This window comes from Leucoraja erinacea, chromosome 11 (assembly GCF_028641065.1).
Source record: "Leucoraja erinacea ecotype New England chromosome 11, Leri_hhj_1, whole genome shotgun sequence".
Classification (NCBI taxonomy): Eukaryota; Metazoa; Chordata; class Chondrichthyes; order Rajiformes; family Rajidae; genus Leucoraja; species Leucoraja erinaceus.
This window is the reverse complement of record NC_073387.1, coordinates 40421297-40448828: the sequence shown is the minus strand read 5'-3', so window position 1 is coordinate 40448828 and position 27532 is coordinate 40421297. Positions and strand designations below refer to the sequence as shown.

At 42.1% G+C, this 27532-nt stretch overlaps 1 protein-coding gene across 1 annotated transcript in view; it reads left to right on the top strand.

Moving 5' to 3' along the window:
- The window catches only part of LOC129701709 (glutamate receptor ionotropic, delta-2-like), a 448180-nt gene that overhangs the window by 359276 nt on the left and 61372 nt on the right, over nt 1-27532 (top strand). The window contains exon 11 of the mRNA XM_055643077.1: nt 16098-16410. Coding sequence (XP_055499052.1) covers nt 16098-16410 — 313 coding nt within the window. The remainder of the gene's footprint in view (nt 1-16097; nt 16411-27532) is intronic.

The window sequence follows — 27532 nt, the reverse complement described above, 5'->3', positions numbered from 1 at the left end:
AAGAACGTAGTGGCCCGTGCGTTTCCTTAGTGTCTCGTGAGTCTACCATGGGAACTCTTTAGGGATTTAAGCAAAAAGCACGTTGTGGATGCGTTTGTGTTTTCCATACTTTATAACCACACTGGTTCATGTATAAATCTTTTTTTTAAATAAGATTATCGAGATGTGATAGGAGAATTGACAAATTTTATTTTCCGTTACTGTGCAAAATATTGTGATTTGAACACTGACACCACACAAACAGAAACTACCATTTTCCTCAAATAATATAGAAAATGAACATGTTTTAAACCGCTGATAATGTTGCTCCAGGCAATTTTCTGCTGTATAGAGATACTACTCGCTCTGTTTCTAGTTGTATAGTTGGCTAATAATTCTAGCTCGAGTGTTTATCATACGTCCCAGACAGAATATACACACACGTAACGATACGAATGAACAAGGAGGCTTTGGTGTGGAGGCAAAGGGAAGTTCTCTGCCTTCCGTCCTTGCATGAGACGGTGAAAGATAACACTCCCCACCTGCTGTAGCTGTGCCTCTGGTCCGAGGGATGACATGACATACAACACGTACGCACTGCAGCCGCCTTCCACCCGACTACCCCACCCCCTCCCCTAATGCATGATATGGTGAGACCGTTTGTGATAAGCCGGCGACCTGGGGGAATCGGAGCGACGGAGCGGACCGCCCGTTGCCAAACTGTCTGCCTGCACTGTGGTGCACAATAAACCATCTCTCTTAGATAACCTGGGCTTCACTTCCAGATTAGATAGACACACACTCCGCTGGAGTAGCTCAGCGGAACAGGCAGCATCTCTGGAGAAAAGGAATAGGCGACGTTTCCGGTCAAGACCCTTCTTCAGACTCCAGCATTTTGTGTCTGTTGTCAGAGTATTTACAGTTTCTTCTTATAAATTCTTATAAATTCTTTCACTTGCAGTTAAGTCCCCATGGCACACTAACCACAATCATTTGTAAGAAGAACTCAACGGGTTCCAGGGGTACAGTTTTAATGCTCTGTTTAACTGCAACTGATTGTCATTCATTAATGATGTAGGTGAACAAATTTCCCTTTTGCCTGACTCTCAGTCTGAAGAAGGATCCCAACCCGAAATGTCACCCATTCCTTCTCTCCAGAGATGCTGGCTGGCCTAAAACCCAACAGATTAGTTTATTGCAATTTCTTGTGATTCTGTACCGCTCAGCTAGTCCAAACCTTTATCGACTGACAAAAAAAACCCCTACTTTTCAACAAATTCGATTCTATTTCTATTTTATTTTTTTTATTGTTTCTTCTGAACTCATTTTAAGAAGTGTACCCATTATGTTCCTAATACACTGGCGATTATGCCAGTATCGGTCTCTAACAAGTTAATTGTGTGCATTCCATGTTCTCTCTGCTGGTATTAGCCAAAATCGTCTCCGTGGCAAATTTCCAATTTTTTTTAAAACTCCTGTCTAAGTCAAGACATGAATTTCAAATTCTGGGGGTAATTGTACGACTTTTCATTGCTGAAAACGCGTAACTAAATTGTGCAAGCTTCCCGTTTAAAATCTAGCAGTTGTTATTAAATCGAGTTTCGCAACAAATTTGCCGCCCCCTCGGTCCAACTTGTTCATGCCAAGCTAGGTCTTTCCTGGAGGGCTTGGGTTGCAAGAGGAAGGTGGATAGGTTTAAGTTTTTTTTTCTTTGCAGTGCAGGAGGCTGAGGGATGACCTCGTCTCACATTTGGCCTCTATCCCTCTAAACCTGTCATTCCCACCAGGTTTCTGCAGTACAGCAAGGCTTGTGTTCCATTCAATATTTCCACCACCATCTCCCACTACTCTGGTAGATACTAAAGAGTAACTCGGGAGAGGAACTTGGAACATCGCAGAAAACGGCAAACTTGTCATACCCGTGGGAACTCAGTTAAAATCTTGATCATACACTTGGGATCTCGTACACAACCATGAGTCTTTCACTCAGGGCACCTCGTGGGTCAGCTCGCACCATGAGACAGGGCTATTACTTTTAATCCTTTCATCTAATTCATTAATATATATTGTAAATAGCTGCGATCCCAGCACTGAACCTTGCGGCACACCACTAGTCACTGCCTGCCATTCTGAAAGGGATCCATGAATCCGTACTCTATGTTTCCTGTGTGCCAATCAATGTTATATGTTTCTATAAGATTCCCTCTCATCCCTCTAAATTCCAGTGAATACAAACCCAGTCGACCCATTATTTCATATTATGTCATTCCCGCCATCCCCATTACCATGTGCTCTAATTTTGCACACTATTCTCTTTTGTGCGTCCTTCTCAAAGGCTTTTTAAAAATCCAAATACACCACATCCATTATCTCACCCTTATCCATTCTACTTGTTACATCCTTTTGTGTGAAAAAATTACCTGTCAGATTTTTATTAAATCTTTTCCCCTTCACCTTAAACCTATGTTCTCTGGTCCTCGATTCACCTACTCTGGGCAAGAGTGGACGTTTGTAACTTTTTCGCCACCAGGAACTTGACACTTGTGCAATGCCTGGGTGAGGTCTGCTATAAGATTTTACCAGGTTGTATATAAAAGAAAACAATTCACTGTAACTAGATACATGTAACAATAAAGTATAATTGATCATATGATAGCAATTGACCAAGCAGTTCCTGACTCCTTTAACCATCTCCATTTATCCATTTTGTCTTGACTCTTAGATAATAACATCAATTAATCTCAGTTTTAAAATGAACAGTTACACAAGAAGAAAAGACACTTCCAAACTTTACTATTTTCTTCATGTAATAGTTTCTACTGAGCACACGTGGAATTCCTAAATCTTTTCATGAAATCTCAAAGTCAATTTATAAGCTAAATGCCCAGGTATCGAGCCACTCAACCAGTATTTTCTCTATAAATCCTATCAATTTGCCTTATTGGTAGAAAAATTCACTAAAGGTACCCCTGACCATAAATTCTAAGGATTAACATTTTTATTGCTTTTCTCATAATTTATCTGCTGAAGTCCAGGAGAGTGAATCCAGTGAATCTATGGTTCTATTCTACCAAAGCCAATGGACTTCTGGTGATGTGTAAAAAGGAAATGCAGTTGCTGGTTAAAAAAAAAGACACAAAAAGCTGGAGTAGCTCAATGGGACTAGCAGCATCTCTGGAGAGAAGTAATGGGTGATGTTTTGGGTCGAGATTATTCTTCACATCACTGACTATGCTTACTGCAGCAGTTGTGATAAAATTATTCAGCATGGCTATGGGAGAGTGTCAACCCATTCATTTTGCCTCCCAGATATAAATTTTCTGTAACCACCAATTTTACTTCGGAGTCACGTGAGTGATTCCGTGAAGAACCCGCTCAGCACGCATGCGTGGCATTACGTCCAGCAGAGCAACAGCGGCACAGCGGGAGTCAGGCGCTCCCGCTATGGAGGTGAAAGAACGGATCGTCAGGTAAGCTGATGTTGGGGTTTTTCTTTCACAGGGAGCCTTCTGCTTTCAAGCAGAGAAGAAAGGCTCTATAACAAACCTGTCCCCCGCTCGACTCCACGGAGGAGCGTTCCATCTGGGGGGGGGGGGGGGGGGGGGGGGGACTCCACAGAGCAACATTCCATCTGGGGGGGGCAAACAGACCTGTCCCCCGCTTGACTACATGGAGGAGCGTTCCATCTGGGGGGGGGCAGCATCAAGGCGGTAGGATCACTTACCCGACGCTCCACTATCCCGACACCGTGCCGAGCCCAGCCCCGCTAGCGCCTGAGCAGCAGTCTGGAAGTACCGCCACGGAAGAGGCGTCCGGCCGGTGGCTGCGACTTATTGGACGGGTCGTCTTTCCACCCGCACAGGGGGAAAGACAGACGCCTGAACAGACCTGCCCCCGCTCGACTCCACGGAGGAGCGTTCCATCTCGCAGGGGCAGCAACAAGGCGGGAGGACCGCTTACCGGGCGGTCCGCTATACATCGACACCGCACTGAGCTCAGCCCGCTAGCGCCTGAGCAGCGGGCTGGATGTAAAGCCATGGAAGAGGCGTCCGGCCGGTGGCTCCGACTTATCGGACGAGGACATCTCTCCACCCAGGTGGGGGAGAGACAGCCGCATGAGCCGCATGGAGCGGCTCTTGGAGCAGGAGCTCCAGCGAGGTGCACCCCAGGAGGGCCGCTCTCGCTGAGGGGGTGTCAGGCACTCCCTCCACAGTGCCTTGTGCACTGTCCATTGCTTCCTCCTTTCCAGAGGATAGCTTTGGTGACCAGGACTGGGCTGGTCAAGAACAGGGGCAATTGCTGAAGATCTCGGGAATATGCAAGGGGTGCAGGAACAGGAAGAGCTGCTAGGTGTGGTGGACAGCTATGTGGAAACCCCACGTACAGGGAGGCCGTTAAAAGCCTGACGTCAGCCATCATATCATTTCTCCTCGTTCCATGGACAAATACGGAGATGACCACAACCTTCGTAAACAAGTCATAAGACCTGCCATAAATCCTACATTGCGGGGTGTGCATACCCCAGCCACTGAGCCAGACCCACTGCTCTTTGGCAAAAATCTCACAAAGCATATGAAGGACATGGAAGAGGTTTTACAAAACTTTCGGCTCATGAGGGCAGGGCCGGGACGAGTAACCAAAAACAGTAATTCCTACACAGCAGCACCCCATCGCGTCCATCAGTCAACGTCTACCATATCGGACTGATGAAAGCTCGGGGTCCGCATTCTATCACCGAAGTCTTCTTTAGACCAGGGCCCAGAGCGGACCCCATGGAAAATGTGTTACCCCCCAACGTCACCGCCACGTCAGACGACGTGCAACACTCGTTGGACCGGCAGGAAACAGAAGAATACCCATAACCATGGAGGTAGGTGGGTCTGGTTCCTACCAGTATATAGAATAATACTAACGCATGGGAGTCTATCACGAGTGCTCAGTATATACTCAATGGCATTAGTGAATACAAATACAATTCATACTAGAAAAATTGCCACCAGGTCAACATTCACCCCAGAGGGTATTTTTCCCCTCTCCGTTAAAGAAACAAGAGGGACAAGCTGAACTGGTGAGAATAATTACAAAGGGTATCATGGGAACACCTGAACCCTTGCAATTCGTATCAAATATATTCACTAAACCCAAAAAAGATGGTGGATGTCGCATCATCATTGACTTAACTTCACTAAATATGTTTGTTAAGTATATACATTTCAAAATGGAACTGGTTGTTACTGCCAAACAACTAAATTTCAAAGGATACTTCATGGCAAGCATTCATCTTAAAGATGTTTACTATTTAGTACCATTCACAAGGATCATCGCAGATACCCGAAATTTACCTGGATGAGGCAGCTATAGCAGTTTAAAGCGTTACCCAATGGGTTCACATCAGCCAAGAGTGTCACCAAAATCAGCAACTTTATCGCTGCGCCACCATGCTGCCCTTGAAAACTGATTATTAATAATTAACAGTTCCAGACTTGTAGCTTCTGCTACTGTTGGCCAATCTACAGATTTTTGATGTTTTAAATTATAAATTATACAATTCAGTGTGAAGCTTGCTTACCCCTACTTTTCAAAGTATTTTCTCATCAAATTCTTAATTCCCATTCCACTAATAAATACACCTCATTTGTTTTGTATCCTATGCCATTTCCGAGATTCCTATTATTCTGGATTAATCATGTATTGTGTCAATTTTTTACAATGTAATTTCCTGTGTCCATGAAAATGTGTGCTTCACACTTAAAGCATGGTATATTGAACTGTGAATTCAGGAAGTGTGTTAGACATGATAATAAAATACAGATTGTTTATACAAATGGCAACAATTAGAAATTTGATCCATGTTCTGATTGTTGGAAAACCAATTAAATTTAAAGTATTGGCAAACATAATTAAATTATCATTCTAACACACACTAAGATACAATTTTTAAATTACATTCTTAATGATTTTTAATCTTCCAAAATGTAACAGGTTACATGTTCTGATAGGATAACATTTCAGGAGAATTACACGACTAATATGTTTTGCCTTCAAAGAACCTTGATAGTGAGGTGTGTTATATTTTACTTGCATTATAACAGTGTACATGCTAGATCAGAATGATTACATTCGATAATCACAGCAATTTCTATTTTATTCAAAATAAAATGTTCTAATTTTCTAATTTTATGCATTGCATTGGGTTGTGGAACATCTGCAATCATCAATTTTAAGGCTTCAAGTTTGTATGAATAATAGAAAAAAAACTGTGAAAATATCAGAACAGTTGAACAAACTGTATGGATTTTGAATGAAACAGAGAACATTGAAACATACAGCACAGGAGCAGGCCCTTTGATCCATAATGTCTTTGCTGAACATGATGCTAAGATATACTAATCCTATCTGCTTGCACATGATCCATATCCCTCCATTCACCTACATATCCATTAGATTAACCAAAAAATAGCATTAGAGAAACATTAGTTTATCATATTTTTACTTTATCAATTGGTTTGACAGGTTGTTTTCACATTATTTTTTCATAATGTCATGTGGAGATTTTTTTTATATAAAACAAATCTGTTGAAATGAATGTTGTGCTTGGTGAATATAATGAAAATACACATTTACGAGTGATATTTTTCACCTTCCTGAAATTTCAGTCAGGCTAATGGAAATAATGTGATTCCAGTACTGAATTGAAAATATTCCCATTAGACATACATTGAATCATATAAGGGATACAACATTAAGGAGCCTATTCAGCCCGTGAAAGCCAGACCAGCTCATGGCAACTACTCACCCCACCACCTCTTCACCAGCCCTTTTGCCCTGTAACCTTGAAGTTGATTTCCATTTTGGTACATTTTCAACTCCTTGTCAAATGCTACAATTGAATCTACATTGTGCTGTACTAAATAGTTCATTCTAGATCCCACCATCTTAAGCAAACTGTAACAATTTAGGATATAGTACACTGTGGTAGATGTGGTAGGCTTCCTCTTATACTTGACTGAGTGTAATAGGCTTATTAGAGATATAGTTAATAAACATACAAATCACACAGAGGTTGGTGGGTGTATGGAATGAGCTGCCAGAGGAGATAGTTCAGGCAGGTAGTATTGCAACATTTAAGAAACATTTGGACAGGTACATGGATAGGACAGGTTTATAGGGATACTAGACTAAGTGGGACCCATTGGGTCCCAGCATCACACGGGAGGGCTGGTCACCCAGTGCAATATTCCACCTCTCCACCAATTCCAATATTGCTGGCCAGTGGGGGGGTGGGGAGTTTCTGGAGTGCTAGCATGGGTGTTGTGGGCCAAAGGGACTGGTTTCTAGAGGGCTAGTATGGATATTGTGGGACAAATGGAATATTGGGCTGGTAGCTCAGTAACTGAGGCCTGGCAGCTCAGTCACTCAGGCCTGGCAGGTTGTCTGCTCAGTAACTCAGAAACTGCCAAAACGTTTGCTGGAAACAGGTGACAGGTGCTGTGAGAGGGAAGGGGAGAGACAACCTTAGACATGTTCAGCTCTTTGTGTTGTGTCTCTTGGTGTGTTCTGCTGCTCACTGCCTCTTGATTTCTCTTTGCTGTTTAGAAAAAAGAGACAATTTTAATATAGAGAGATTAAGCAGTCAAATTTTAACAAAGAAAATCTGAGATTTTACCTCAAAAGTTATCATTCAGTGCCAGCAGCTAACACAATCTCACAGCACTTCAAGCAGCAGCAAATCTAATCTCACAGCACTTCAAGCAGAGTCCAGGCAGCAAATCTAATGTCACAGCACTTCTAGCAGAGCGCAGGCAGCAAATCCAATCCCACAGCACTTCAATCAGAGTGCAGGTAGCAAATCCAATGTCAAAGCACTTCAAGCAGATTGCAGGCCAGCAAAATGTAGGCCAGAAAATCCAATGTCACAGCACTTCAAGTGGAATGTAGGCCAGCAAATCCAACGACACAGCACTTCAAGCAGAGTGCAGGCAGCAAATCTAATCTCACAGCAGTTCAGGAGGAGTGCAGGCAATAAATCCAATGTCACAGCACATCAAGTGGAGTGCATGCCAGCAAATCCAATGTCACAGCACTTCAAGCGGATTGCAGGCCAGTAAATCGAATGTCACAGCACTTCAAGTGGAGTGCAGGCCAGAAAGTCCAATGTCACAGCACTTCAAGCAGAGTGCAGGCCAGCAAATCCAATCTCACAGCACTTCAAGCAGAGTGCAGGCAGCAAACCCAATCTCACAACACCAAGCAGAGTGCAGGCAGCAAACCAAATCTCACAGCACTTCAAGTGGAGTGCAGGCCAGCAAATCCAATTTCACAACATTTCAAGTAGAATGCAGGCCAGCAAATTCACTCACATACACACCCTCCACCTCACACACACACACACGTACACTCACACACACACACATACACTCACACACACACATACATACACTCACACATACACACGCATACACTCACACACACACAAAAACACACACATACACTCACACACACACAAACACACACACACACACACACACACACACTCACACACATACACACACAGGCACTCACACACAGACGCTCACACACACAAGGCCACTCACACACACAACACACACTCACACTCAGTCACACATACACTCACGCACACACTCGGACACACATACACTCACAAACACATACACTCACAAACATATACTCACAAACATACACTCACAAACACATACACTCAAATATACTGAGTCACGTTCAGGCATCCGGAGTTTTATAGTCCTGCCCCCCCCCCCTCCCCCCCGGAAGGGGCGTTATCTTAATCGTGGTGTTTGAGAGGCGAGAGGATCTCAAGGTTTTTTAAACACTCTTAACTCTTATTTTTCATCGATGGGAACAAATCCTCAGGGCCTGATCAGCGGAAGAGGACTGTGAGTAAGATGGCCAAAAACTATAGCAATATATGGTAGCGTTTTTTCTAAAATCAATATACAGCATAGACAGGAAGTGGTCAAGATGAGACTTTTAATTCTATAGATGGTGGCCCAAATGCAGGCAATTGGGACTGGTATATGTGGGACATGTTCATCGGTGTGGGCAAGTTGCTTGAAGGGCTTGTGTCTACAATGAATAACCATGACATTCCCTTTAAAAATGAACATCTCTGTGTAAAATATGCCTCTTCATATTGCAATACTAGCCTATTTAAAGTGTCTAATATATATTACTTAAATGTATATGCATAGCGACTGAATTTCCCACTTATAGGGAGAGTCAAAAGAACATGTCTGCAACACCCTGCTGCTGCATTAAGATGGTAATCTACCTGGTATCCAATTTCAATTACCATGGGAGACAATGAAAAAGGGGCCACGAAGAATCTATTGAAGCAGGTCATACCCTAAAAGGTCATACCCCGAAAGAAAACTCTTCACGGTAGCTAAAGCACAGTATATGAAGCATGAAAAGTTGCCTTTAAAATGTGAGGAACCATGGAATGTGGAAGACAGCAATGGGCCCTTAGTTTAGTTTAGTTTAGTTAGTAGATACAGCATGGAAACAGGCCCTTCTGCCCACCGAGTCTGCACTGACCAGCAATCACCCATACACTAGTTTTATCCTACACCTGAGGGACAATTTGCAGCAACTAATTAACATACAAACCTATATGTCTTTGGACTGCGTGAGGAAACCGTGGCAACCGTAAACCCATGCGGTCACAGGAAGAATGTAAAAACTCCATACAGACGGCATCAGTAGTCAGTATTGAACCCAGGTCTTTGGCGCTGTAAAGTTGCAACTCTACCGCTGCGCCACCATGCCGCCCCACTTGTTTTCAATGTGTGTGGCTAGTCACCTAATCCTCACGATCAACCTCACAGATTGACCAAAACTGTGTGTGACCCCATATAATCTGAAGCCAGGGCTCATTATTCTGCAGCAGCTTCTCTATGTGGACATTGTTGATGGTAATAAGGACTGTGAAGCCGAGATGTTGTGTAACAAGTATCTCTGCACTGAAAATATAATAACATTTAAATTCAGATGCAAGACTAAACCAAACAAACTTCCCTCACCAAATTTATTCATGATTTTTAGACCACATGCCATGATTTTGGAGATAGTACTTTTACAAAATTAGATAACATCAAAAGGATTTATTATTGGTACTGCATGTTAAAATACAGATTTAAATATAATTTTTATTTCAAATGAATAAAATAACAATAGTATAATTTGTTCAGGTTTTAGGTTTCTTTTAAAATATATATTTTTATCTCTGTCAATTTTTTGTTATTTTTGCTATCTAACTTGACATCAACTAAGCTATTTCCTTATACTTCTACCTACCATATAACCATATAACCTATCATACCATCTACCTACAATATAACCATATCTACAAAGAAAATCTAATTTCAAAACAGCACAACCAGTTTATTTTCCTCCTTCTTCGAGGAAGAACAATTGAATGCAAGGTTGCTAGTTTGATTGCAAGATCTTCCACAAAAACAAATTGAAACAGGAAGTACTGCCATTCAATGATAAAACTTACTGAATTCAAATGCATTCATAATGAATAAATTCATCTGCAATGCAGTAAGGATTGAAATAAATTATGAGATTTAATATATTTGGAAAGAAGCAATAGAGGGTGGATTATGAATGTTACATTCAGAGGAGAGTCATGCCCTCGTGTTTAATGGTAATAAAGCACCACTGCCATCCATATTCCACTTCAATATTCTACATGCATCTGCCCTTGTTAAAGTTAAATTCATATTTTGTTTGTTTGCAATGTTACTATTTATTACACTATTTAGTTAAAAGTGAACGTTAGCTTTGTGATCTAATTTCATGTGGATTAATCAATGCATTCATGGTCAGGATTTGAACATAGTAAATAGAACAGTATAGCACAGGCACAGGCCCTTCTGCCCTCAATATCGGGCCAAATATGTGCCGATCATGAAGCCAAGACCACCATCTGCCCACACAAAATCCATATACCGCCATTCTCTGTCTATCCAAAAGTCTCTTAAATTCCAATCATATCTGCCTCTTCCACCATCCCCGGCAGTGCTTTCTAGCCATTCACCACCCTCTGTCTATAACTTGCCCCGCGCATCTCCTTTAAACTTTGCCACTCTAACCATAAAGATATGCCTGCTGATATTTTTTATTTCCATTCTGGGAAAAAGATTCAGACTGTCTACCCTATCTATGCCTCTCATAATTGGATATACTTTTGTCAGGTCTTCCCCCAACCTCCAGTATTCCAGGGAAAATTGTCCAAATTTGTTCAACTTCTCCCTGTAGCTAATATCCCATAATCCAAGCATCATTCTTGTAAACTTCCTCTGCACTCCTTCCAAAGTCTCCACATCCTTCCTGTAATGGGGCAACCAGAACTGCTTGTAATACTCCAAATGTGTCCTAATCAAAATCCTATAAAGCAGCATCTTGACTTTCTGACGCTTATTCTCAATGACCCAACCAATGAAGGCAAACATACAATATGCTTTCTTTACCACTCTATCTACTCGTGCTGCTACTTTTAGGGAGTTATGGACTAGGATCTCAAGATCCCTTTGTACATTAATGCTGTTCAGGGTCACATTGTCTATCCATGTTCTCCAGAAATGATGTCTGATTTACTTTCTCAAGCACTTTGTGTATTATTTTATAAACTAGCATTAGCAGTTCCTTGTTACTATCTGATACCAATATAACAAAATCTCCTCTTCTCAACTATTCAAGTTATTTTGATACATCAGTGGCAGCATATGCATTTAATAGTGACCTTAAACACAAATACATTGGGCAGGCATGCATAGAAATTGTTACAATTCATGGGGGAAAAAGGACTGAAGGACATTTGCTGAAAGATCTGATTACAGGAAGAAAATTTAACACATCAGGCGAATGTGTTAAATCTCTCAAATGGCATCACACCAGATGATGTGGTAACCTAATGGCTTTATCCTACAATGGAAGACGATGGATGTTGTGTAGTGTCGTGAGAGGTGCTTACATGGAATTGCACCAAAGCAACTTCATCTGTACCATTAAATTATATGAGACATTTTAAAATGCATGTTTTCACAGCTCTTTTTTTAATTGAAAGGCACTGATAAAGAACAATAGCATTGGTCCTTGTAATAAGATGTCTATGCACTTACATTTAAAAAAACTGGCATTAAAAGCTAATCTATTAATTTATGAGTATTTCCTCCAAAATTAAAGTAAAATTTACGTTGCTATATTATAAAGTAGAATACATTGTATTGTTATTTTGTTTGACCATTCTATAATTTATTATCTCCTTAAATGTAAAAGCTAATAAAATGTAATTTGTCAATTAACACATTAATTTCAGTACTCTCATTTTGCAGGGAATGTAGCTACATTTTTATGCTATTAGAATGTGACATATTAATGGAACATAAGATATGAAGATAAACTAGCTTTGTTCTTTACTCTCACTTTTCTTAAATGTGGTTTATAAATTTGTCATTTTTAATCACGAAGAGTAATTCAATGTTAAATTCCAGTAATTGAGTTCAAAAGTAAAACATGTAGATTGTGGAAACCTAAAACGCTGGAAATGTTAACAATTTTTCCTTCCCTGTTGAAGTAGGCTAATGTAAAATTATCCACTTGGGTGTAGAATAGAAGAAGGCTGAGTGCTCCTTTAATGCGAATAGTGTGGAAATATGTATATACAAGGGGACCTGGGTGACCTTTAGTTACTAAAAGCAAACATACAAGATAGCAAGTGGTGTGTCAGCCTTCATTGCAAGAAATGTTTAGTGTTGAATAAAGGATGTATATTTACTATTATAGAGGGCTTTGTTGAGATCACGTGCGGACTATTATTTGCACTTGATCTTAGCTAAGTCAAGACCTGCTTGCTAAAGACCGAATACAGAAAAGGTTTACCAGGATGTTTTTTTGGAGGGCAGACTATTATATGTTGTGTCATTGGGTTGATTAGCTCTATATTCATGGGGAGTTTCGAAAATGAGAGGAAATGTTTGATCACGTCTCATTGTTCCTGCTCCCTAAGTACTCCCCACTCATCAGACGGGTTAAACCAACTGTAAGGACAGTTAAAGTCTGGTCAGAGGAAGCGGACTTCACACTTCAGCAATGTTTTGGAAATACCGACTGGAAGGCGTTTGCAGCCCAGGCCACCCTTGACTCTCACACGGACATTGATTCCTACACATCCTCTGTTCTGGACTTTATAAACTCCACCATCAATAGTGTCACTTCCCTCAAACAGGTGACCATATACCCGAATCAGAAGCCATGGATGAACAGCGAGGTCAGGCTACTGCTGAAAGCACGGGACACCGCTTTCAGATCAGGCGATGCTCGAGCCTACAGTTCATACAGGGCTAACCTGAAGAGGGGCATCAGGAAGGCCAAGAACTGCCATAAGCTCAGGATTGAGGAGGACTTCAACAACAACTCCGACCCCCGACGCATGTGGCAAGGCATCCAGGCCATCACGGACTACAGACCCTCCAACATCACCCCCACATCCAGCGACGCCTCCTTCCTTGAGGAGCTTAATCACTTCTATGGCCGCTTCGACAGGGACAATCTAGAGACAGCCATCAAGGCTGTGCTACCTGCCGATCACCAACCCCTCACACTCACCCCCTACGACGTGTACGTGGCACTGAGTAGGACTAATGCACGTAAGGCTGCTGGCCCTGACGGCATCCCCGGGCGCGTGCTCAGGGCCTGTGCTGCGCAGCTGACAGACGTCTGGACTGACATCTTCAACCTGTCACTTGCCCAAGCAGTTGTCCCCACTTGCCTTAAAGCCACCTCCATCGTGCCAGTGCCAAAACACTCCACTGCGGCAAGCCTCAACGACTTCCGCCCAGTTGCACTTACCCCCATCATCACCAAGTGCTTCGAGCGGCTGGTCCTGGCACACCTCAAAAGCTGCCTACCCCCCACACTGGATCCCTATCAGTTTGCCTACCGCAAGAACAGGAGTACGGAGGATGCCATCTCAACGGCACTTCACTCCGCCCTCTCCCACCTCGACAACAGAGACACTTACGTAAGAATGCTGTTCATCGATTACAGCTCAGCATTCAACACCATTATTCCATCAAAACTGATCACCAAACTCGGTAACCTGGGCATCGACCCCTCCCTCTGCAACTGGATACTGGACTTTCTAACCAACAGACCCCAGTCTGTGAGGTTAGACAAGCACACCTCTTCAACCCTCACCCTGAACACCGGCGTTCCTCAGGGCTGTGTGCTGAGCCCCCTCCTCTACTCCCTCTTCACCTATGACTGCACACCTGTACATGGTACTAACACCATCATCAAGTATGCAGATGATACAACGGTGATTGGCCTCATCAGCAACAACGATGAGCTGGCCTACAGGGAGGAGGTCCAGCACTTAGCAGCATGGTGCGCTGACAACAACCTGGCCCTTAACTCCAAGAAGACCAAGGAGCTCATTGTAGACTTCAGGAAGTCCAGAGGCGGCACGCACACCCCCATCCACATTAACGGGACGGAGGTGGAACGTGTTTCTAGCTTCAGGTTCCTGGGAGTCAACATCTCCGATGACCTCTCTTGGACCCACAATACCTCTACTCTGATCAAGAAGGCTCATCAGCGTCTCTTCTTCCTGAGGAGACTGAAGAAGGTCCATCTATCTCCTCAGATCCTGGTGAACTTCTACCGCTGCACCATCGAGAGCATCCTTACCAACTGCATCACAGTATGGTATGGCAACTGCTCTGTCTCCGACCGGAAGGCATTGCAGAGGGTGGTGAAAATTGCCCAACGCATCACCGGTTCCATGCTCCCCTCCATTGAGTCTGTCCAAAGCAAGCGCTGTCTGCGGAGGGCGCTCAGCATCGCCAAAGACTGCTCTCACCCCAACCATGGACTGTTTACCCTCCTACCATCCGGGAGGCGCTACAGGTCTCTCCGTTGCCGAAACAGCAGGTCGAGGAACAGCTTCTTTCCGGCGGCTGTCACTCTACTCAACAACGTACCTCAGTGACTGCCACCCCCCCCCCCCACCCCCCCCCCCACCCCCCCCCCCCCCCCCCCCCCCCGACACTTATTATTTTTATTCAAATCGTTTGCTATGTCGCTCTTCAAGGGAGATGCTAAATGCATTTTGTTGTCTCTGTACTGTACACTGACAATGACAATTAAAATTGAATCTGAATCTGAATCTGAAATCAAGAACAGAAAAGGCTAGATGCAGAAACTCGGTCTCCCCTAGTTGTGGGGAGGGAGAGGTGTGGACAAGGATCTGTGTAGATAGAATTGAGGGGAAATGTCACAATCCCAGGATATTGGGATGTAGAAAAAAGTCTTTACTCAGGAGACTGTAAACCTGTGGAATTCACCACAGCAAATCACAATGGAACTAAGTCACTCAATATATTTGAGCAGGGGATAGATAGATTTCTAAACCCAAAAATATCAAGGTATAGGAAGAGAGTTTGGAGTGCGGTAGAGTAATCAGACATGATTGCATGAATGGTGCAGCAGGAACGATGGGCGAATGGCCTACTCTTGCTCTTATTTTCCGCATCTGTACTGAGGAATAGTTAATGTTTCAGGTTTGTATAAATGAAATAATATATATATTTTTTAATGTTTGCCTTTTATCTGGTGCTCTATTGTTTGACCTGGCCTATAAAGTATAATGAATTGTATATAAGTTACATGGGAATAATTGTACCGATTAAAAAATAAACAAAATCTATGCCTGTGTCAATACCAATTGTTACATGCTTTATCGTGACAATATATAAAGTACAAACATATTTTGTACATGAAGAAGAGGTTTGATTTGTTTGACATATTATGTCTCCATTTGGCATATTGTAGTGCTTCAGTTTGTAATATAAGGCCTTGAGTTGAAAGTTATTGATTAGTAATCAATATTGATATTAACATCGCATGTCATATCTACAATAATGCATCATTATCAGTATAAAATTAGGTAAATTACCCAGATATTTATGTTTAATTCCTAAACAATCAATGCAATTAGCATAATTCCATTACTATTCTCTGTAACATAAAAATCAACCTAATATATATGTATTTTGTTTAATTTTTCTCTACAGCGAGCTGATATAGCAGTTTCAGCCTTGACAATTACCCCCGAAAGAGAGAATATTGTGGACTTCACTGGTCGATTTATGGATTATACATTAGGATTTCTACTTAAGAAGCCAGAACACAAAGTTGACATGTTTACCTGCCTTGAACCATTTGATCTCACTGTGTGGGCATGTATTATTGGCACGCTGTTTATAATCGGCCTGCTTGTTTGCATGTTCAGCTGGGTAAAGCCATCTCCACTTCAAATAGGATCTGTGACATCCACAACTTTGTACAATGCTGCTTGGCTTGTTTATGGATCATTTGTACAACAAGGTAGGGAGTTTTTTTTTTAAATGTCTTAAGATGTTTCAGCATGATGCGAATAGAATTTAATGTAATGCAGATATTAGTGATCTGTTGTCTTGGTTATTTTATTTTGTTCACATATAGTTCACATGCTGTTTGAATTCTTCACATGCCGTTGAACAACATATCTTCCCTACTCTAGACATGACTGGGGAAATAATCTGTAAATTACCATCCAGAATTCTAGCAGTCAAGCCTGCTTAGCGACCTCCCAAGTGTATTTTGCTGTACTTCAGATCCTTCCCTTCGATATCATTAGTTCCCGAAGATAAACTGCCCTTTCAGCTGCACAATAGTTTTTCCAGTCCTTCCTTGTTACCATGATTTTGGTGTCCGGTGTACACCTGGAAGTACCCAGGACCTTTAGCCACTGAGCATCATATTATTGCTCAATTCCTTAATCAATTGTACCATCTATCATTGAATTAATTTAACGTTCATTTTAGTGCCAATGTAATCAGCTTCATGGTTCAAAAATTCACTCACAAAAACCTTGCACACCACAAAAACCGCCAAAGCAGGATGCCTTACCATGTGAACAAGTTCCTGGCTAATTGTGATGAGTGTGAGGACACTGCACTTTGTTATACTGGCCACTCCCTCTTCTTCCCTCTCCCAAGAGACAAAAGGTATAGGTGTGAAAACGCACACCTCCAAATTCAGGGACAATTTCTTCCCTGCTGTTATCAGAGCAACTGAACCAGCAACTAAGTAAGTAAGTTTATTGGCCAAGTATTCACATACACGGAATTTGCCTTGGTGCACCGCCCACAAGTAACAACATGACATACAGTGATAGTTACGAATGGCTCAGAAAACTCTAAACATTAATAATAATAAAATATTAATGATAAAACACAATTGATCAAGCATGTGAACCAACAAAATACCAGATCAAAGGGAGGTTACAGATTTGATCTGTTGAGTAGAGCAACTACTTATGGATAAAAAAGTTTTTATGTCTGGCTTTAGCAGCTTTGACAGTCCGGAGTCGCCTTCCAGAGGGAAGTGATTCAAAGAGTTTGTGGCCAGGGTGAGAGGGGTCAGAGATGCTCTTGCCCACTCGTTTCCTGGTCCCTGCAGTGTACAGTTCATCAATGGAGGGAAGGTTGCAGACAATAACCTTCTCTGCTGATCGGACGATTCGCTGCAGCCTCCAGGTGTCGTGGTTGGTGGCTGAGCCAAACCAGACCATGACGGAGAAGGTGAGAACAGACTCCACGATGGACCATCATTGCCGGTGGCAGATTGTGCTTCCTCAGCTGCTGCAGGAAGTACATCCTCTGTTGTACCTTTTTAACTGTGGAGTCGATGGTAGTCCCCCACTTAAGGTCCGTGGAGATGATGGTTCCCAGGAACTTAAAAGACTCCACAGATGTGACTGTGGTGTTGTTGATGGTGAGTGGGGTGAGCTCTCCTAAAGTCTACAATCAATTCCACTGTCTTATGAGCATTGAGCTCTAGGTTGTTGCGATGGTACCAGGATGCCAGCTGTGACACTTCCTGTCTGTAGGCAGATTCCTCCCCATCCTGGATCAGTCCAATCAGGGTTGTGTAATCCGCAAACTTGAGAAGCTTGACAGAGGTGTCTGTGGAGGTGCAATCGTTGGTGCTGTGAGAGTAGAGTATAGGAGAGAGTACGCAGCCTTGCGGTGCTGAGCATTTGCAGGTTTGAGATGCGCTTTCCCAGCCTCACGTGCTGCTTCCTGTCTGTCAGGAAACTGTTGATCCACCGACAGAGGGGTTCAGGCACAGTCAACTCGGAAATTTTGGAGTGTAGTAGCTCTGGCACAATGGTGTTGAATGCAGATCTAAAATCAACAAACAGGATCCTCGCATAGGTCCCCTGGCGGTCTAGGTGCTGTAGGATGAAGTGCAGGCCCAGGTTGACTGCATCATCCACAGATCTATTGGCCTGATATGCAAACTGCTCCTGTCACTTATGAACTTAGAACTAGACAGCAGTCCTGAGTTGCTATCTATTTCATTGGAGACCCTTGACTATCTTTGATCGGACTTTACTGTTTTTTATCTCGCACTAAACATTATTCATCTGTCATATATCTGTACACTGCGGATGGCTCGATTATAATCATGTGTAGTGTTCCCTATTCACTGTGAATAAGGCTGTAGAATAAAATGCAATGGATATTTTTATGGCAGAGATAGATTCTTCATCAGTACGGCTGTCAGGGGTTATGGGGAGAACTCAGGAGAATGGGGTTAAGTGGGAGAGATAGATCAGCCATGATTGAATTGTGGAGTAGACTTGATGGGCCAAATGACCAAATTCTGCTCAGGTCACTTATGAACTTACAGTATGAACCATGTAACATTCCTCAATACTAAGAACCCTTTACGTTTTAGTGGACCGAATTTTTACTCCAGAAATGTATCTTCCTCCACGATAAGCCAAGTGGTCTCAAAAGTTCTAATTAGTGAAATACTGCAGCTACCATCACTGTACAAATATCTGAAAAAGTAAATAATTTATGTTTAAAGATTTATCGTGAACAATATATATATATACTGGAAACATTATTACAGCAGTTTCTTCTGGAGTATTGAAGTTGCTAAACTGTCAAGGATGACAAATGTGAATGTGATGATAGTCACTCATTCAAGTGGAATAATATTTGCAACTACCTGCCAGTTATCAGATTTCTAATGCATTATTTATTCTGTTGGCTTCTAGCAAACCCCGGATGAGCCTTTCCATTTTTTTCAGGCATCTCAGGGTAGACTTAATGCAAACTGCACTGGTACTAATGCCGGTTCTGAAAGCAATTTTTCATAGCATTAAAACACATTTTTATATGGAGACAAATGTTTTATTGCTCCAATGTGAACAGGGTAAATTACCATTTGAAAGCATCTGTGTAATGGTAGTGTCATTTAGCTTTCCACTTCAAAACTTTACCCTGTTGAAGTTAGACATGTTGCTATAAATAGATGGTTCAAACTATAACAACATGGAACATATCTGTCATGGTGCTATGGAATGAGATCCTGTGTAGCACTGTGTAATTCCATGCACAAATTTGGTCATGATATTCTCTTGCACTGCACCATTAGGACTTCATTACATTGTTATGAAAGGATTAGCCAAGATGCTGTCTTGGAAAGGAAAAGTTCAGAGCTCTTCTTTTGCAACAACATGTTATGTTATACACCTGAGAACTGATGGATTTAAGTTTTAAACACACTGTATTTGCCAAAAAATTTGTCAAAAGCCAGGAGTGTTCAATGTGCGGTTAAGTCATGGCTGCAAGTTCCAGCTATGAATTCCATTGATGTCTGTTGAATTCCACAAAGATCCCTTCAGGCTATCCAGACCAACTGACAAGGACACAAGATACACTTCAATAAGATTCTCTGCTTGGTACAAATCCGAGGTTCATAACTTGTCCCTCTTGAAAAGATGCAGTCTGCATGTCCATTTGTACCTGTTGTTATCCCCTCGGTAATTAGTTATTCTGTTCCTACCAACTCAGACAACAAATATTTCTATGTCACTGGCTTATATATTTTGCATATAAAATGACTGCTTTTCCTGTAAATGATACTTATCAAAATCTGTTGCACTTAACTCAAAACACTTCCACTTACAAACTACATATTATACATTTCCCATAATTTCTATGTAAAGTGATTTCTTTCTTCTATATTCTTGGAAAAGGCTCTGCTTTACATCTATTCCAGTAAATTTAGTTTAATTATCTCTGAGATTAAGTGATTATTATTGCTGTTTAAGATAAAGATGGTGCAGAAAAGATTCATAAGGATGTTGCCGGGGCTGGAGGGCTTGAGTTGGAAGAAGTTATTGAATAGGACTGTTTTTCCTGTGGAACAAAGAGGTTCATAAAATGATGAGGGGCATAGAGAGAGTAGATAGTCACCATCTTTTTCCCAGGATAGAGTAGTCTAAAACTAAACAGCATAGGTTTAAAATGATGGGAAAGACTTAATGGGGATCAGAGGGGTACATTTTTCACACCAAAGGATGGTGAGTATATAAAACAAGCTGCCAGAGGCAATTGTAGAACAAAGTACAATTACAATGATTAAACTATATTTGTACAGGTATACGGATAGAAAATATGTGGAAGGATGTGGACCAAATGTAGCAAATAGAACCATCTTTGGTAGGAACCTTGGTTGGCATGAACATGTTGAGCTGCAGTTTCCATGATGTAGAGATTTATGATTATGACACAATTAATAATATAACCTATTTGTACAATTGGAGGATCTCCAGACCATGATATTTATAAAGGATTTTGGAAGGTAGTGCTATTCCTTTCAAAGACAGTTATGTTTTTAACAATGGAAATAGCTTTTTTCCAGTAACTTTATTGAAACTTTTGTTCTGAACCTTCTTCCGTCAACTAAAAATAACTCCAGTTTGTGAACATTCCACCTCATGCGCAGGACTCGCATGAACAAACTTGTTCTACCCTCTCACGGTCTTGAGAACCTTTCTTGAGTAGCACGCCCAAAATTAGACAAATCTATATACTTAAAGTCTGATCATGACCACTTCCTGTTGCTCTGTATATTGATTTTAGAAAAAACACTGCCACTTACAGCGGTGATTTTGGCCATCTTACTCAGAGTCCCCCTAAGCTGCGCAGGACAAGAGGATTTTTCCCATCTATGAAAAATAAAAGAGTTATTAGTGTTTAAAAAATGTTGAGATTCTCTGTCCTGAAGGCCATGCCCCTTCCGGAGGGATTATAAAGCCCGGATGTGTTGAGTGCCTCATTCAGTCTCTGCTAGGTGGGGGAGCCAGAGGGTCACGTCTCTTAGTCTGAGCTGTGAATAACACAGGCCACATGTGAACTAAACTGTGAGTGGTTTTCCTGACCTGTCGTGCCCTTAATGTGGTTTGAAAATATAGATTGAAAATACTAAAGCTGTGCTGCCTTTGGTTTGGAAATGCTAAAGCTGTGTTGCCTTTGGTTTGGAAATGCTAAAGCTGTGTTACCTAATTAAAGATGCGTTGCCTAATTAAAGTTGCCTTGCCTAATTAAAGTTGTCTTGCCTAATTAAAGTTGCCTTGCCTAATTAAGTTCAAGCTCAAGTTTATTGTCGTGTGTCCCTGATAGGACAATAAAATTCATGCTTTGCTTCAGCACACAGAACATAATAGGCATTGACTACAAAACACATGAATGAATAAACTGATAAAGTGCAAATAACAAATAATGGGTTATTAATGTTCAGAGTTTTGGCCGATCCAGGTTTAATAGCCTGATGGCTGTGGGGAAGTAGCTATTCCTGAACCTGGTCGTTGCAGTCTTCAGGCTCCTGTACCTTCTACCTGAAGGTAGCAGGGAGATGAGTGTGTGGCCAGGATGGTGTGGACCCTTGATGATATTGCCAGCCTTTTTGAGGTAGATACTGCAATAGATCCCCTCGATGGAAGGGAGGTCTGAGCCGATGATGGACTGGGCAGTGTTTACTACTTTTTGTAGTCTCTTCCTCTCCAGGGCGCTCAAGTTGCCGAACCAAGCCACGATGCAACTGGTCAGCATGCTCTCTACTGTGCACCTGTAGAAGTTAGAGCGAGTCCTCCTTGTCAAACCGACTCTCCGTAATCTTCTCAGGAAGTAGAGGCACTGATGAGCTTTCTTGATAATTGCATCAATGTTCTCGAACCAGGAAAGATCTTTAGAGATGTGCTCGCCCAGGAATTTGAAGCTCTTGACCCTTTCAACCATTGACCCGTTGATATAAACGGGACTGTGAGCCTTGCCTGATTAAAGTTGCCTTGCCTTCTATATAATTAAAAGTCTAATCTTGACATCTTCCTGTTAGTGCTTTATATTGATTTTAGAAAAGACACTACCACGTATGGCTGTGATTTTTGGCCATCTTACTCAGAGTCCCCCTCTGCTCATCAGGTGCTGAGGATTTTTTCCATAGATGAAAAATAAAAGACTTATTAGTATTTTAAAAATGGTGAGATTCTCTCTCCTGTCCATCATACCATGAAGGCCACACCCCTTCTGGGGGGGGGGGGGGGGGAGGGACTATAAGACCCAGAATTGTGGGGCGTGTCTCAGTCTATGCAAGATGGAGGAGAGAGAGGTCACGACACGCTATCTTTAGTGGCCTTGCACCCTGCTTGAAATTGTATGAAACTGCACTTGAATTTGGTGGCCGTGCACCCTGCTTGAAGTGATAAGAAACTGCACTTGAATTTGGTGGCCTTGCACCCAGCCTGAAATGGAATTTCAAGGAATAGCCGTGAGTCAACTGCCAGCCCACCAGCTGTGAGTGAGTGAGCTGCCAGCACAACAGGCTTGAGTGACTGAGCCGCCAGCCCAATAATCCATTTGGCCCACAATGTCCATATTAGCCTTCTGGAAACCAGTGCCTTCAGCCCACAACACCCATACTAGGGCTCTAGACCCCCACCCAACCACTGGCCACTGTACTTCCACTGTACTTCCACTGCTTCACAGGGGTATGAAGTGGGTCAAGTCAACTAGGATAGTCTTCTGGCCAAGAATGTATCCTCTATCGCTTTGCTGTGTCATCCACGAGTCACATCCCAAGTTACAGAGTAAATATTTTATAATTCCACCCTGGTTCTCTTGAGTTCATTATTTCGATACATGCAAAACATTCAAAGTGCATAAAAGTGAAAAATCAAGTAGGAATTCAACTGAGAATTAACTGTGTCAAGTTAATGACAGGAATGCACTAAAAAAAAGCATACATTTTTCAGCAAAATTTACCAACATTAAAGGTCAACAACCTTCCAAGCGACTTTCCGAAGAAGTAAATGAGAATGTTGAAAATATCCCATTTTCTTTCAAGATTCTTTAATGTTAAGAACCAATCTTGGTTTCTTCTGCATTGAAAAGTTTTGAATGTTATTCTGCTATTTAAGGAATTCTGAGCATAATATCAGGGAATTATAGACTAATTAATATTACTACAGTTTGTAACTAAGAATGAAATCACAGAACATGTTGTAAATTTTTAGCTGAATGAAAAGTACCAGCATGGGTCCGTAGAGAATCTAGCAAAATCCAGAATATTTTTTTTTTAAATGGGCAGTCTTGTTTGTGTACTTTTTTTTAATAAAAAATGAGAGATTCTATCACCACTGGCCTTTCACACTCTCAATGCTCACCAGTGCAAAAGGGCTGAAACTCAATTGGGAAGAAGTTATGGCATTGTTCCACACTGATAATATCATGAGCAATTCTTGACATTACACGTTAGGAAAGATGTGCTGATGATGTTGGGAATCTGAAATAAAATGATTGAAACATTCAGACGCCAGGCAGCACAAGTGCAATAGGTAACGCATTAACACTTTAGACCTGAGACCCTTTATCAGAATGGAAACAAAATATAACAAATTAGTTTTTAGTTTTAGAGAAGTTGGAAGATGGGTGGGTAGAACAAAGGGAAAATCTCATAAACTGCGATCAATGCGTTAATGTGGAGTTGGAACCAGATTATTTTTCCATTTCTGCATTATGTGTTGCTATAGTATGCCCAGCAGGCAGGGAAAATTTGTAGAGAGATAAAAACGGATTCACAAATCGCATAGGGCCTACTGACAGAAATAGTCAGTTCTGATGCAGATAGAAAAGAAGAAAGAGTTACCTGAAGTTGAAAAATTCAATATTGAATCTGGAAGGCTGCAATGTGCCCAGCCAGAAGATGAGGTATTGTATTTGAAGCTTGCATGCACCCTCATTGCTACAGTTCAGAAGGCTGTAGAGAAATGGGTGCAAATAAGAGTAGTCACAAAGAGTTAAACAGCCAGTAAATATGATCTAAGGCCCAACTAGTCAATTCCACCAAGATGTCCTATCTAAACTAGATACATTTCCCCACATTTGGTCATTATCCCCCAAAACCTTTTATCCGTGTACCTGTCCAAACCAGCCTCAACTATTTTCTCTGGCAGCTTGTTCCATTTATCCACAAACCTCTGGATGAAATACTGTAGTTGTTCCTCAGGACACCTTTAAAATGTTTCCCTCTCATCTTAAATGTATGAGCACTGGGAAAAAGATTGTGCCCACCACCTTATTTATGCCCTTCATTATTTTATATATATATAATCTATTATATATGTACTATTTTCTATACAGGATTATATAGTGCATATAGAATATATATCTATTCTATATATACTATAAATTAGTATATATTACTTAGAATATAAGAGGCTTAGGAATGAATAGATTTCAATTTTCAAGATATTAAAGAGAATTGATTGTTGGGTAGGAAGAAGCTACTTTAATAATCAAATAACTTAAGATTAGGTTCACAATCTAAAAATTAGAGCCACATCATTCAAGTTAGAAAATATGCCTACATTTAGAGAGTGGGGATGTTTTGGAACTATCTTCCATAAATAATGCTAATTTTAATTTAATTTGGTTAGTTTAGTCTATTGTTACATGTGCCGAGGTACAGTGAAAACGTTTTTAATGCCAGATTAATTGTAAATTATAAATCATATATATTTGGTGCTTTTTCTTCAGAAAGGCATCAAGTGATCTAAGGCAAAGGCAACGGTATTCATTTTAGTCACAGATCAGCCATGATCACATTCATTAGTCAAACAGATTTGAATGGAAAAGCAACCTCTTCCTGTTTCTTTTAACATGAACATCCTCCGTCACACGTCAGTGGTCTGTCTCGCTCTAGGTGCTCCACACCAGTTATTCTTGAAGAGTAACGTGAAACCCCTCTACAATTTGTTGACAATCAACCGGCTTAGCCTCATTAGATGTGTGCAGGTTTTTTTGTGTTATTGCTTGTTGCAACAAAGGCACAAAGAGAGCTTGAAACAGAGCCATTCTTCCTTGAAAGCAATTACTCTTAACTAACAGCAATATCTGGTACAACGATATGTCAATGTCATATCACAAGGTGCACACAGATGTTGAAGGCATACTTTACACATCTGCAATTTCATCGACTTATGCTCTGTTCCTGAGCCAATTTCCAAACACCACTACATTTCAGCGATGTTCTCTAATTTCCCTGCACATCAGATTAAGCAATTTTAAGTCAAGAGTGTTTTATTGTCATGTCCCAGATAGAACAATGAAATTCTTACTTGCAGCAGCACCAGAATGTGTAAACATAGAACACTGTAAACAATATAATAAATGAGAAAAAAAGGTTAGTGTGTGTATATATACACATACCCATATATATATATATATGTGTGTGTGTGTGTGTGTGTGTGTGTGTGTGTGTGCACACGCCCACGTATGTACACATTAAAACAAACAAATAATAGTGCAATAATAATAATAGTCTGCAGTTCAGAGCTTATTTAGGGTTGTATCTCAGCCTCCAAGACTGCACATGTGCACACAACATCTGTATACTACAGCTCAATGACGGAGGTTGGAGTGACATGGTTCTGCAGTGGATGCAATGAAGGATGAACACTTTACCCAAGTCGGTCACATTTGTTCCACTCCAGAGAGGAACATGTAGGAAGTGAGGTGTAAAATTGAAACAAAGAACAAGTAAAGGAATGTTAAAGCAATGCCACAGCCTTAGCTGATCCCATTCCACACTGGGCTTGCAATGTGCTAGATGCATTAATTAGAATCAGAGCTTCAGGGGCGCCGCAAAATTGGCAGCCCCGCCAACAGTCAGTTTGTTTTTTCATCTATTTTTAATCTTTAGTATGTGTTAAAAGCTTGTGTAAATGTTTTCCGGATTGTTTTATGTGGGGGGAGGGGTCGGGGTCGGGGTCGGGGGAGTTTTTTTTTCAGTTTGTTACCTTGCCGGAGGTGTGATAAATTTTTGGTTTGCATTCTCCAGTCGCTCTGCGGCCTACCATCAATAGAGCTGGAGGCCTCCTCGGACTGACCTTGGGTGTGGACTTGCATCGGAGTTGTTCCCTTGACTGGGATCACTCCAACTGCGGCCTGCGGACTTTACATCGGGAACTTGCAGTCTCGGGAGAGGCCGTGGATGTCGGGAGCCCGAACGTTGTGGAAAGTTCGACCAGCCCCGACGCGGGGTTCGATCGTCCGGCGCGGGGGAGTGATGTCCTCCCGATGCAGGAGCGGATCGCCTCAACGTGGAGGGCCTGCCGCGGGCTATGGGAATCAATATTGTCCTGTCAACGGAGGGCTTGAGGCCCCCGGCCGCGGGAGAAAAACGGGAAATGATTGAACTTTTTTTCGCTTACCATCACAGAGAGGAATGTGGAGGAATCTCTGTGATGGATGTTTATGTTAAAATGTGTTTTGTGTGTTCCATTGCTTTTTATTTTGAATGACTGACTTGGCAAATGAAATTCCTCGTATGCTGCAAAACATACTTGGCTAATAAAGTATTATTGTGATTGTGCGAAATTCATGCTATAGCCGAGAGAGATGCACTTCTGAGATGGACTACGTTTGAGATGGATTCTTAATGATGAGTCAAGAGTCAAGAGTCAATTCAATTGTCATTTGGACCCCTTGAGGTCCAAACGAAATGCCGTTTCTGCAGCCATACATTACAAACAAATAGACCCAAGACACAACATAATTTACATTTTACATAAACATCCATCATATTGCTGTGATGGAAGGCCAAAAAAAACGTATCTCTCCACTGCACTCTCCGCCCCCCCCTCCCCGATGACAGAGTCAAAGTCAAAGCCCCCGGCTAGCGATGGCGATTGTCCCGCGGCCATTAAAGCCACGCCGGGTGGTGCGAGGTCGCACACGGAGTCTTGGTGTTAGAGCACCCGGCGTGCGCTCGCAGAGTCCCGCAGCCATTCCAAGCCGCGCGGGGCGGTGCTGTGAGGCCCCGCTCCAGGAGCTCCTCGACCCCGCAACTCGGGCGGGAGAAGTCGCCGTTGCAGGAGCCCTGAAAAGCGGTCTCCCTCCAGGGTCCCGCGGGCTCCCGGTGCCGCCGTCCGCCAGACCCGCAGTTGCAGCCTCCGAATCTCCTGGAGGTCGAGCCGCAGCAGCAGCAGCGCTCCACCACCGCTCCACTCGCTCTGGACTCGGCCAGCTCCGCGACGGTGAGGTGAGTTGTCGGCACCAGAGTCCCCGGCTTCTTCTGTTGGAGGCCGCTCCTCATTGCAGCCCCA